We start from the raw sequence: 13811 nt of genomic DNA, 5'->3' as shown, positions 1-13811 counted from the left end.
AGCAAACACCCTCCCCCCAGCCTCATTTGCAGATTACAGCTGAGTGTAGGATGTTTACAACGACTACACTGGAATATTAGCAAGTTCACCACAGAAAACTATAGATTTCAATAGATCCAGATGGCACACGTGCAAACGAGTTAACATGTCCACATCATTGTTATCAAGTTATTAAGTTGTTTTACAACATTTAGGACACAGTACCGTTTAATTAAACGCACACATATCAAGACGAAAGGACTGGACGATGGCAGCAAACATCCAACTGAAAGCTTGTTTTACGTATAGCACAGCTTCCAGTCGGGGATGTTTACAGGCATGAACAACCAGCATGTAAACAGACAAGCTAAAAACAAAATAAATATAATTGAACTGAATTCTTATATGAAGCCAACAGATCCCAGGGAAATGTTTGAGGGGAGTTTGCTGCCCCCTACAGTCCACACGAGTAGGGAAAACACAGCAAAAGCCGAGTTGAAAGTTAAAGGTCCTCTCTCTCCTTCACGTCAATGACAAAGGACCTTGCAGACTTGAACAGTGTCACGGTCTAATCAGACATTTAATGCAATCAATCGCAAATACGTGTGCGTCGATTTAGGTGACATTTTGATCTTTGACATAAGTTATTAATTTAAAACAACGACTAGAAGTGCGGTCGCTACATATGAGCATCACCATAAAGAACAGCTGTACGCGACCCGAGTTTGAGCGAAACAAAACAACAACAATAATAAAAACACTCGTATTTGTAGACTGACATTGGGTCAACCTTGTTTCTCTGCTTGGGAACAAGAAAAACGGGCAATTTTGAGACAGTCTCGAGCACAATCTACCGCACGAAAAGAGTTGTAATCATGAGAAGAACTTGCACCAAGTAAGCCTGTGTTGCTACCAGCTAGCTTTACCAAGTTGGGTGAAGAGGAAGCAAGCAGTCAAGTCATAGCTGCACTGCATTTTACCCTCACAACAGCGACCTAGAGCCATCCAGGCGCTTGGTTTGTGTCTAATACAGCACTGAGAGTTAGCAAAAGTCTTTCTGCTTCTAAACAGAACAGCACAGCACGGCTAACTAACGGTAGCTATGCTCTACAGCTCTGCTCCAATTTACAGACAAAACTAGCATGTACTGTCCTTCCCGCCGCACCAGTACCTCATAACATATGGGTATCCTGTTCAATTTAGACAAAGCACCGCCGTTCAAGCGATAACGCGATTAAACCACAGTTTATTACTGTGATTTCCTCCGGCTTCTGCTGCAAAAAAATCCCCTTTAGTATCCGCCATTCCGAGCCTGTTTCCTTCCGTCTCTGGCTTGTCTTTAGTTTGACCTTTAGTTACCCGACACTAATATTGACGTAATTGTCATGGTAACAGGATCCCGCCTTCTACGTGCGGCCGTGTGCGTCCATGAAAGTTGCTGATGATGGAGGGGAAAAAACCCTGGATAACAAGGAATCTTGTCATTGTGATTAAAGATAACATGTTTAATCGCACGAAAACCTCATGGAGTAATATGACATTGATTTTCAAACTTTTTTTTTAATCACCCATCACCCCACAATTTGGACAAATAACTGCTTAAATGAAGATTAAAACACGATTTGAGACACAATGACCTTTATTGTAAGTTCACACTTTACAGATGTTTTATGCTGCAATTGGTATTACATTATTCACACATACAGCATAAAAGGTAAAAAAGGAAAAATAAAGTCACATTCATAAGTTTTGCTGTAATACATTTTTACATAATGGTCAATACATATTCTCCATGTATCTCAGTATGACCTTGTACTTTAACATACGTAAAATAAGTTGACATTATAATTCCGGCACAGCTATTTTGATACAGTGTGATAACATTGGCTCACTCCTATATACAGTAGTCACTGCAAGCCCTAGATATACGTTAGATCAAGCACATTCACCTGTGTGTGTTCTGGAAATAACTATTAGCATTGAAAGAAGAGTTAATTAACACCCATGCTATAAATAGACTTTTGTAGGCAAAAGAAAAAAGACCTGTGATCACAGCAGCGTGTATGTGTGATTCACTCACTTTATATCAAGCATCTGTTTCAGCGTATCTTTACGTGTATCTCACTGAATGTAAATGTGTCTGTGTGTGTAGCTCAGGCAGGCAGCTCCAAAGCACCTTCTTCCTCTCCATCTCCTCGGTTTGCACGAATCTCCATGAGTGTATGGGCAAATTTGCTCCAGTCGTCTGTATGTGGCACGGCCAACTGCTAAAATAGAGATACAACCAACTTCTGCATCACATCTTAACAGTAGAACACAATTAGTGACTTGAAATTTGCACAGTGTTTCATCTGTCTGAGTATTTGACTATGATTGCAAATATTTATAATTCATCCGAATATTAGAGAATGATACACGTGTTCATGTACTCATAATGTAGGTGTTATTACCTCTCCCACATCATAGATCCAAACACAACCCTCTGAATCACCCACGGCCACCTCTCTGCCCCCTGATGCCCATCTGACCCGGTTCAGGGCACACCCTCCCTCCACTGTCACACTTGCTGACGGCACCTGGTACACACAAGAAACTTGTTTTGGGAGGGAAAATATGAATGTAATAACATTGTGTGACAACACAATTTAGCTGCAATCTAATTTAGATCAAGCACACAAATATCAAGTAAAGACAATTTGCATGCAAATAAGATGGGGTAAGATGCCTTTCTCACACACTACCTTTTGTTTTTTCAATGACTATAGATGTCACTAAATCACGTCTCAGCACGTTTATTCGGTGGTTATGTGGTTACGCTCATTTAGCTAATTTTGACTTGTCATGTGAACATAAAAATGTATTAGATTCATTCCAGCTGAACAGTTGTAAGTTAAATTATTTTTTTTATTGGATAATAGTGATCTATGAATTAATTTCATGTTGGATATTACAAGTTTTAGTATGATTTGTTAACAGAGGATTTGTGGAAATAGTAATTAATTAAAATTTGTATGGTAACAATTTTTGTGACATGTTTTGTTGGTGTTTTATTATTTAATTTAATCATTATCGTAATTCATGGAGTTATTGTTTAGTCATTCCATGAATTAGATGTACAATTCAAACATCTTTTGAATGGATCATTTAATCTGAATTCATAGTTTATTGCTATTATGACATCCTTTTAATTACAAAATGGCCTGTGTATAATGCATAGAATTATATAGTGTAATTCAAACGTATCACTGACTGAAATTCCGTTATTTGATTTGTTATTATTTGATTAGATTATCAATTGTATCGAATCACATTGCATTTACAATACTGTTTAAAAGTCAGTATTCAGCAAGGATGCATTAAATTGGATGCATTAAATTACAATTCTGTTTCAAATAATTTCTTTCTTTCCATCAAAAATTCCTGAAAAAAAGGATCCCGGTCCCCCCCCCCCAAAAAATTTTTTTATATATTATATATATATATATATATATATATATATACAGTATATATATTACACTGGAATAATGGCTGATAATTCAGCTTTACCATTGCAGGAATAAATTACATTAAAATTTAAAACAGTTTTTTTCTTATTAGAATTATATTTCATAACATTACTGTTTTTACTGCATTTTTGATCAATTAAATAGCCTTGCTGAGTATAAGACGTCTTTTAAAAAGGTAACCTCAAACCTTAGAACGTACATAGTGTGCATAGATTATGTCATTTAATATTTTACATTAATGATATCTTCACAAATAATATCAGATAACAAATTCTGCAAAAATCAGATGACATCTGGGATAAATTTAATCCAGGGGTTTCTTGCCCCAGGTAGGGGGTCCTCTTATCCTAATATTAATTCAAGTATGAAATGAATGTTCTTCTTATATAATGCAGAAGACAGATGACTGAGTAAAGAATGTAATGAGCTACGGTGCCCCTGACCTCTGTGTAGTTGTTGAGATTCCAGAGGTCCAGACGACCATTGCCATCCACTGTAGCAAAGAGTGCTGGATGCGCTGGAGACCACATGACATCATAAACATAGTCTGCATTGTCTTCAAAGGAATATAGGGGCTTGTTATGCTGTCAGAAAGATGGAATAGTTATATTCATTTAATGCTAAATGATCAAAATACATATCAAGCAACACACAAGTTCCAAAACAACTCTTACTTTGGTTGACCACAGTTTGACTGTCCAGTCAAATGAGGAAGTGGTAAAGAGATGGGAGAAGTCAACTGGACCCACAGCGTTATGGCAGCTGATTCCAGTCACAGGCCCCTGATGGCCGTCAAACATTTCACCAATACCAGCCTTACTGCATGGGGCAAGTTCAGGGTAATAGTAAAGTTGTTTTTCATAAAGTGTTTAATATTTAATATTTACAGATATTACTAAAAGAATAGTTGACCCAAATATGAAAATTCTGTCATTGATATGTTCTGTTGCAGGAACCATGACCTTCCATGGCGGGATGCTGTGTAAACGGTGCCCTCCTCACTTCCTACCACATAGTTATTCACATCACTTGCAGGGAAGGCCATACAAGTGACGGCCACCGGCTTTGACTTGTTGTAGATCAGCTCCATACTCTCCTGTGAGTAACGACAGACATATAATGTATTGTTTAATATCAGTCAAATCTCAAATGACAATAATTTGATCTGTCTAAATGTGTTATCTGGACACCTGAGGCTGTGAGAGCATGTCCAGACTCCAGGAGCACATCTTGCCATCTGTGGATACTGTGATCAAGTTGTTAGCATTTTGTGTTCCGACCACATTCACACAGTATACAGGATGCTGCAAAAAAAATGACAGTTTTGTCATCTATATTCTTTTAAGAGAGACCATGATAAGGATATTTTTCCAAGACAAATAAGGGAGTCTTTAATCAGATTAATCAGATTTGTTTTGCAAAGTCTCTCAAGAATAACTTGAGGTTGAATGCGACTCTTCAGTTTCTGGGTCACCTCAATGACCTGGCAACGTTGGCGTTTTCAGCTCAGATTTTTTACCATTAAACCACCAACACACTGCATTATATTTTAAAACATTTGATCTATAACTGACAGTCTTACAGTGTGTGCAGTTGCAGACAATGGCGTCCGTTGCACTGGGGTCCTCCTGTGACTTCGATTGTCCCACAGTGCTATCTGTCCTGAGTAAGTGCCTCCGATCACTAGGTTGGGATGAAACTGAGCAAAGCCAACTGACATCACTGAGGACTATAAGGGAAAACCACAAAATGCATTATTTGTCGAATGTACCAGTAATTACTTTTGCCAGTTTTACACTTCCTTTGCTACGGTTAGTGTTTTGGCAAAGATGACGTCAGGGTCCTCCATCAAGGTCGATTTGCACAAAAGGAGCATACAGACAATGAACTGAACAATGAGAGTTCATTTAGAAGTGACATCAGTGCAAAAACACAGAATGACGTGCATTAGTGACGCACTGTTTGTGAATTTTAATAACAGAAATTCAATTTAGATTCAGGCTTTTTCAGTAAAAGTTGATTACTCACACACATGCTCAATATATAATGAAAAATGTTATTGCAGTATATTGAAATGCTGCTAAAAGGAACAACATTCAGGCATTCAGACTAGTTATTCAATTGTGAGCTATGGGAATTCATACCTGACAGTGGAATATGTACTCGGGGGTCATCTTCTTAAACTTCATATTCCAAACCATCACAACTCCATCTGGCTCATGAGGTGCATCCTCATTAGTGTTGTACGAGGCCACTAGTAATTCAGGATACTGCAAAAAGAACATGTGACTGAATACAATGTGCTACAAGTCAATATCAGAATGCTCTATGCACTAAAGTCACTCTGGTTCTGGGGTTGTTTCATTTGTGATTATCACATTTGCATTAAGCATGCTTATATTCAGTGCTGGCTAGATTACTTACAAATTGTAGTCTGTTACTGATTACAAATTACTGTACATGGTGAAAATTGTGGTTAGTAATGTAATCTGTTGGATTACAGTACACATATTAGATTACATGTTGGATTACAGATTACATTACACATATTAGGCAATGTATTCTGACTCATTTTTTGATGACTTTTTATCTAACACTTTTTCACACTGAATGGAATTACTACGTACCATATTGATATAAAAAACTGGGAGAAAGAAAATATGTTCCATTCTTTTCTATCATCATGAAGTGCATTAAACATTACATCAGGGTTTCCCAAACTGGGGGTTGTGAAAGAATTGCAGGGGGTTTGTGAGTCTGTGAAAATGTAATAATTATTATGAAATCATAAAAATGTCAAATTAAAATGAATATAACAAAAGCGGTAAAGAATTTTAGAATAAAAAATTTAAAGGAGAAAAAAGAATTAGGGTGAATCAATAAATTATTAATAATTACCTGTCATTGTGTGAATAATATGTAATCCATAAAAAGGGAGCACTTTAAAATGTAATAGAATTACAATGAATCCAGATGACATGTAATCAGTTACTAACCAGCACTGCTTATATTAATGCAATTTACTAATATAGTACCTGTGGTGACCAATCCAGGGAAGTGACGACTCGATGTTTGGACCAATGCTCATCATAGAAATGTCGATTAAAAGACAAGTTTGATCCGGCTTGCATGTCCCTGATAACAAAACAAACATTTGCATTCTGGCACAATCATTCAAAGCAACTTACAGTGCGTTTCCGAGGAGTCAGTGCAACTCTTCAGTTTCTGGGTCACCTCATTAAACCTGACTTCAAACCATTAAACCACCATCATCCTATATTTGGTTAAACAAACCTGTCTAGTACCATCTAATGAATAACTTATTTGTAATCATGTGGGGATCTGTGTGTTTGACTGTTACATAAGCCTCTGCTGACCCTTCTTTGTCCTCCATATCTCGCCCACTGTAGTCAAAGAAAATGTCTGTATCCTCAGCCAGCACACGCTCCATTACACGGATGCTTCGGTCGAAGAAAAACAGGAAATCCTCTGAATGAGTAATATGCTCTTTCTCCTCATTGGTCAGTTCTCTAGGATTAACTAAAACACACATATTCATACAGCTCTGTTACACTTACAATACAGATGTAGCAATATATATTTTTTAAACTGTGATTCTTCTTGCCTTCTTCGGCCTCCTGAGAATTCTCCTCCTCCAGCTGCACGGGCTCAGATTTGGTCACTGAAAGCTCCTCATCCTCCTCTGTGGAAAATAGTGAGCAGTGAGGCATTTGTTTTGTGGGTAAAGCCACCATATTCAGTTTTATATGTATGGATATCTTAATTATTAAACAGAAATAAAAACAGCTCTTTACCTTCAGGCTGATGAGATGCGACAGGAGTCTGTGTTTCTTTAGAGTATGTCACCAGTTCTTTTGGCATAAAATCAATCTGAACAATTTTTGATGCACCAAGCCTTTGCATCCTGCACCTAAGAAACCAAGCCCAAACTATTTTAATGGTTTGTTTGTGTGTTTTCCCTTGGACCTGTCATCATTGACTTACGCTCAAGTTGTGAGTTTCTTTCTTTTGCTGAACATAAGAGAATATATTTTGAAGAATGTGGGCAACCAAACAGTTGCTGGTCCTCAGTGACCTCAGTGAAAAAAAATCTATGGAAGCTTTTCGTTTTTGGTTTTATTCTACATTTCTCTGTTGAGACTCAATGTTTTGTGTATCATCTCTCTACTCTACACTGCCCAAAACTCGCGTTTGAATCATCATTGGCAAATCCTTTAAATATGAAAAACGTACTTACAGACTGTGAGTCCGAACAGCTGGCATTGTAGTCTACTCTACTATGATCAGGAAACAGTCCTCCATAAAATGTGCTGCACACATCTGAATATTTGGGTTGAACTGTTCTGGAACAGTGTTGTAAATACAACTTAACCACTGATTTCTAGTCGTGTCCTCTTTTGGAAGAACAAACAAAGTAGTTTTGCTTTCACAACGAAACACACAGTGTCACACACGGCGGGCTTGAGTGAGTGGCGGCCGGAGGCCTACAGTGAGCGGAGGCGGGCGGGCTTGAGTGAGGAACGGCCAGCGGGCTTGCGGCAACCACATGTGACGACCCCGGGCTGGACTCCGCTTCGTCCACGGTGAAAGCCGATCCAGCATTCCACAGCGCGAAGTTGATGTATTCCCTCAGCGACCAGCACGGATCAGATCTAGGCATGACGAAGCGGATATTGTCCTCTTTTGGAAGACCAAACAAAGTAGTTTCGCTTTCACAACGAAACACACAGCATCTTCACGACATGGCGGTAGCAACAATACTACAGCGAGAATAAAAGTTACGCCTTCTTTTTTTGCGTGAACATTTGGGCGGTGTTATGCAAATCTTCCCACATCGTGACGTAGACATGTGGGGGCGTGTTAGAACGAGCCGTTTTAGGTAGGCGTGGCTGACTCTTAACTTTTATAAAGAATACCTCTTTGGATTTGAGACTTTAGTCTTTGCAACTTTACAGATCTTCTTTATGCACCAAGAGCTTGTAACACTTCAAAGAGAAAGGAAAAATTTAAATCTCATCATATGACCCCTTTAATAATGTGAATGAAATTTGAGGTGGCAGTCTCACCCATGAACAGAATCTGCAAGAAGCTGAAGAGCTGAGGGGTCGGTGTCCCACTGTAATGTCCTAGAGAGGTCAGAAAAATACATCATCTGATGGTTAGGAGGGATAAGATTAAGAGCATGCATGATTAGGTCCAGCGGCTTCATCAGCAGTGCATAACCCTCTTTCATGCATGATTGTATGAGATAACACACTGCCTCTTAGATTAAATCACATATGGACAGTGGAACCATACTCTAAACCAGCTACAACAGAACCACATCCACTGATGGGTGATGCATCAACAAATGCCAAGACCTAACAATGATAACATTAACAGTTCTCCTTACCGGTATCTGATGTACCCAACAAAAGACATAGGGAAAAGGAAAAACATTAGACTTAGTCTTAAGGGGATTACAGAAATTTAAAAAATGTATAAAATAGCTTAAAACTTGCATTAATCGTGTCAGTTTTGACTTAAGAAATAATGCAAAACTTCCCTAAAAGAAATCATATTATCCTTCCAATAATTTTCTCATAAAAAATTTAATTTGCCTAAATAATGCATAATATAAATTAAACTGCTATCAGTTTCAAAGCTCACATCCTTTAAAACAGGAGTTTTTAATGCCAAAGACCCCTTCTTAAAATATGAAAGCAGCTAAATAAACGATATAAAGAGCCATTTATGTTGTGTGAAGAAAAAAAAACTTATAAAAAAAATACAAATAAATAAAATACAACACAAATAAAAATTTATTTCATTAAAAATACATTAAAATATAACCTAGAATTGGTGTATTTTTTCTACTTATTATTAGAATATTGTTAGATGCATAAATCTGAAGAGAAGTTCACAAAATAATTTTTTGTTTAAAAAAAAACTTGTTTAGAGTGTTTGTAGAATTCAGTTTGAAAACTCCTGCATTAAAACACTCCTCCCATATACATTCATATATCACGGAATCTAAAAATATTTCAAATGGATTAAAGATTATACATACAGTATACAAACAACAATCACACATGCCGATTTCATACCTTCCCACTGTCCCTCCATCTATGGACTCCTGACTTCCAGTTTCACTGGGTGGGCTCACTGATTGCGAAGAGGGAGACATAGGGGTTGGGACTAAATAATGAAAATAACAGGTATCCCATGTTAAAAGCTGCAGTGGCTGCACTGATGGCCAGCAGTGGCAGACACAGGCAAATCAAAATGAACAGGATGGATTGAAATGGTCAAATCAAAGAGAAAAAAATCCAAAAGGAAAAACAACAGGAGAGATTGTCAAGCGAATTTCACTTCTCTCTATAATGTTAGAATTTTGATATGGTCATTTAATCATCTCATTTGATCTAATTATGATATGATGACAATTTTTCATTATATACTTAGGAATACTTAGGACCATGTGATATTTCAGTTTTTCTTTTTTAATAAATCTGCAAAAATGTCAACAATTCTGTGTTTTTCTGTCAATATGGGGTGCTGGGTGTACATTAATGAGGAAAAAAATTAACTTAAATGATTTTAGCAAATGGCTGCAATATAACAAAGAGTGAAAAATTTAAGGGGGTCTGAATACTTTCCGTACCCACTGTATATAACAGCAAAAAATAAGTCTAACATGAACCAAACTCTTGTGAAAAAGAAGAGCTTACTTTTTTGAATGTGCACTTGAAGTGTACTTTAAATAAAAGTACATTTTAAAAACCTGCACTTGCAGATAATATAATATTTTAAAAAATGCCACTTAAATGTACTTACAGAGAATGCACTTTCATGACTGTTTCTTAACACACTTAAAAGGTGCACTTATTATGCTTCAAAGTACACTTATTTTGATGTGTTGACTAATGTACCAAACCACATGTAAAGTACTTGATTATAATTTTAACTGTAGTGTGTTATTCAATATTATATTTCAAGTTAATATATTTTAAATGTACTAAATTGCAAGTTCACCATTGCAAATACATGACATTCAAGTTTCAAAAGAAATGACTGCATGAAGTAAATTTTAGATTAATATAAAAGCTTGTCAGTGCATTCAGCAGTAAACATTAAACATATATTAAAGACACTAGAATTATGAAATAATATATTAAAAAGTACTAAAGTCCTACTAAAGTGGTTCAAAAAGCAGTCCACTTAGCTAAAGTTCAGCTATTTGCATTCATTCTAAATTTAAACTATACTATGTTTAATTATTATTAACATGCAATTTAGTGTCCAAAAACTTTACATTGTTTGCAATACTCAAATATATTCTATAATATTTCTATAAGTACTCTTTTTAAAACTACTGTATACTTCTTTTTCACAAGATTAAGGGGAAGCCCTGATATAGCACTAAAGACTGCTGAGTGAGATGTAACTTTTTTCTTTTGCATTATTAAAACTTTTGATGATCCCTTTTATCATTTCATTCAAGCTGGTGGCATGCACATTCATAACGATGTATCTCACACATTATGTACATGCACAGACAGCTGTATGTTCTGTATCGCATACCTAAAGGTGGTTCTGGGGAAATTCCAATGCTCTGCAGGAGAGCCTCTGTCTCTCTTCTCTTTCTGTCCAGGTCCGAGTCTTCTGACACATTCTCGGCCCTCTGAAGCATCTCAGACTGCATCACAGGTCGATCATTAAGTGTCACAGAACAAATAGTTGCAGGTGATCAAATGCTAAATGTCTATTATATCCAACAAAAACAGCACCTACCTCTTTTTTCTTTCTCTCTTCCTCCCTTCTTTTCTTCTCCTCTCGAATCTGGGCTAAGCGCTGCTTTTTGCGCTCAAGCTCAGCTTTCAGGTCACTTCTATCAGCCATCTTCTGTGTTGCTCAATCTATGCATAGTATGAACAGTTTTAGTTTTAATTTTAGTACTCGTGCATGAATTTTGTCATGTTTCAACATTCATTAACTGTGCTACACAAACTTTTGACAGAGAGAAACATTAGGGGCCATCCAGAGAAAGGTCTGTCATTTTGTAAAGGTCTGTTATGTGTCTACATTATGCATTTGGCTGAAAAGATCAGTCTGTGTGGAGGCCCATTAATCTAATAGACACAGAAACAGTGCAAGCTGAAATACTGTCTGAATGAACAATGAATAACATATACACTGTGAAATTTAAGATTGATTTCAAAGCACACTATATGCAACAATACATCTGCAATATATTAACAAATAAGCAAATGAATACAAACTAAAATACATAATGTAATTTAAACCAGTTTTTAAATCTGTGTAGTAAACCTCCTGCACGTAGAAATTAAAAAAGGGATGATTAAATTAAAATACGTTGCACACTATCCTTATATTCTGCAATGAGAAATTAAGTGATTGTGGTCTATAAATGCACTACCGACAAGAGAGAAAAACAGAAAACACACAGGCAGGTAAACTAAAAACACAATCCTGTTCATTCACAAAAAGCAGTCGTTGCATTTCAATGAATGAAAGCATCAGTGCAGTCCGCAGCAAAGCCTGTTGTGAGCTATATGCTATAATGCATTAATTGAACTATACCGTCTTCTTTATTTCAACCCAACCAGGACAAAGTCTGCTGCGCTCTTTCACGTAAATGCTGAAATAAGAGGTTATAAATCTACACATGAGCATCAACAGCTAAATAAAAACACAAAGCATCACCAGTTCGCTTCAGTCTCATCAGCACCCAAAGCCGGAAGTGCTCAATACCGATACGTCATCAACACCTCCCAGCAACAACCGGCAAGTGTTTCGTCGTCAAAGATGATGAATGTTTTAAACCTTAGTGAGATGGCTAAATAGAGAACATTTGAATGTGTTTATGGTTATAGATATATAAAATACGTTTATGATGCCCAAAAATGCAGTCTAGTTGGGTTCAGTAAAATAGCGTATATATATATATATAGGGGTTAAATTGAGATTTGTTATGTGGGGGGGGCTCTGTTGTATCGAGCTTATATATATATATATATATATATATATATATATATATATTTGTGTGTGTGTGTGTGTTGTTTTTTGCAAATATAATTTATTCTGAAGCAAAATTCTCATCAGTTTTCTCAGCTGTGACATAAATCTGTGTGTTTTATATTTTATCCAAGGACTTTTTTTTTTTTTTTTTTACCTTTATAGAGGGCATTTTCCCACTAATCTCATTAATACTTTCCTTTCAAATTCTTACATTTGATCTATAAATTTAATTATAATAATGTGATTATCGATACGTTATCAAATTAAATCATTTACACTAAAAAATACAACTGCATTAAATAATATTATGAGATTCTTTTAAATATTTTTGAATATACAAACAAGAAATGATGGCGGAAATGATACTTTTCAGCGAAATTAAAACGCCAGTAGGTGCCAGTAGTGAGCGTTTAATGAGTGAGTCATTGAGTCGTTCATTCAAACGATTCGTTCAAACGGCAGATTCATCAGATGTTTATGCATGGGCTAATGAAACTTTGACTCACTCAACCGATTCGTTCAAAACACGGAATCAATCAGCAATGAATCGTCTGGTTGCTGTGAGATGCGCTGTTTCCGCCTAAAACGTAATTGACCTAATATTATTGTATTTGCTTATTGAACTGTTTATAGAACTATTAAAGAGTCGTAATGGTGAAAATGTTGTGTGATGTTGCCTAACTAACTGTATTTTAAATCTAAAAACTTTCCATTTTGAATTTTTACCTCAGGATGCTTGATTTCTCCTGGAGAGGCTGCGGGAGCCTCGCCTCAGCAGCGCAACCTTATTCTGTCAATAGATGCTTTATATACAGTAGCTATATCCACTATTCGCCACTTACTCTAAATGTAATAAAACCAGAATAATACTTGCGTTTTGGTGTTTACATAGTTGGGCTATTTATTTTTGGTTACTGATGTTTTAATCATGTTAACGTTGTCTGGCGTTAATGTCGAGCCCCGGACCCTGTATATATATACATATTTTTTTAAAGAAAATAATACTTTTAGTCAGCAAGGGTGCATTACATTTATCAACAGTAAAGACGACTATAATGTTATAAAAGTTAAAATAAATTCTGTTCTTTTTAACTTTCTATTCATAAAAGAATCCAGAAAGTTTCGATTTGGCGTTAATAAGAAATGTTGATTGCGCACCAAATCAGCATATTAAAATGATTTTGGAAGGATCACGTGACACTGAAGACTGGCGCAATGGTTGCTGAAAATTCAGTTTCCGCCACAGGAATAGACTACACTTTAAAAACATATAATTATATTAAA

The 13811-nt window shown here is 36.3% G+C and overlaps 1 protein-coding gene across 8 annotated transcripts; it reads right to left on the bottom strand.

Annotated features, from left to right (window-relative positions):
- Window positions 1–1627: 1627 nt before the first annotated feature.
- Window positions 1628–12265, bottom strand: dync1i1b (dynein cytoplasmic 1 intermediate chain 1b). Of its 8 annotated transcripts, none has more exons than XM_016283451.1 (18): window positions 12213–12265; window positions 11280–11404; window positions 11070–11184; window positions 9593–9734; window positions 8899–8904; window positions 8573–8632; window positions 7301–7416; window positions 7111–7188; window positions 6863–7025; window positions 6521–6620; window positions 5630–5755; window positions 5068–5214; window positions 4676–4789; window positions 4448–4581; window positions 4160–4304; window positions 3929–4069; window positions 2430–2555; window positions 1628–2246 (listed from the first exon to the last, which is right to left on the bottom strand). In XM_016283451.1, exons 2-18 carry the CDS (start codon window positions 11385–11387, stop codon window positions 2133–2135), a joined length of 1935 nt encoding a protein of 644 aa, XP_016138937.1. In that variant the 5' UTR covers window positions 11388–11404; window positions 12213–12265; the 3' UTR covers window positions 1628–2132. The 8 variants fall into 8 exon arrangements, with proteins under 8 accessions (XP_016138937.1, XP_016138936.1, XP_016138939.1 ...); XM_016283450.1 differs by having other exon boundaries at window positions 12090–12241; XM_016283453.1 differs by having other exon boundaries at window positions 9593–9683; window positions 12090–12241.
- Window positions 12266–13811: the final 1546 nt, after the last annotated feature.

This window comes from Sinocyclocheilus grahami, unplaced genomic scaffold (assembly GCF_001515645.1).
Source record: "Sinocyclocheilus grahami isolate Dianchi unplaced genomic scaffold, SAMN03320097.WGS_v1.1 scaffold175.1, whole genome shotgun sequence".
Classification (NCBI taxonomy): Eukaryota; Metazoa; Chordata; class Actinopteri; order Cypriniformes; family Cyprinidae; genus Sinocyclocheilus; species Sinocyclocheilus grahami.
The sequence above is the reverse complement of the archived record's forward strand: the minus strand, read 5'-3'. Positions and strand labels throughout refer to the sequence as shown.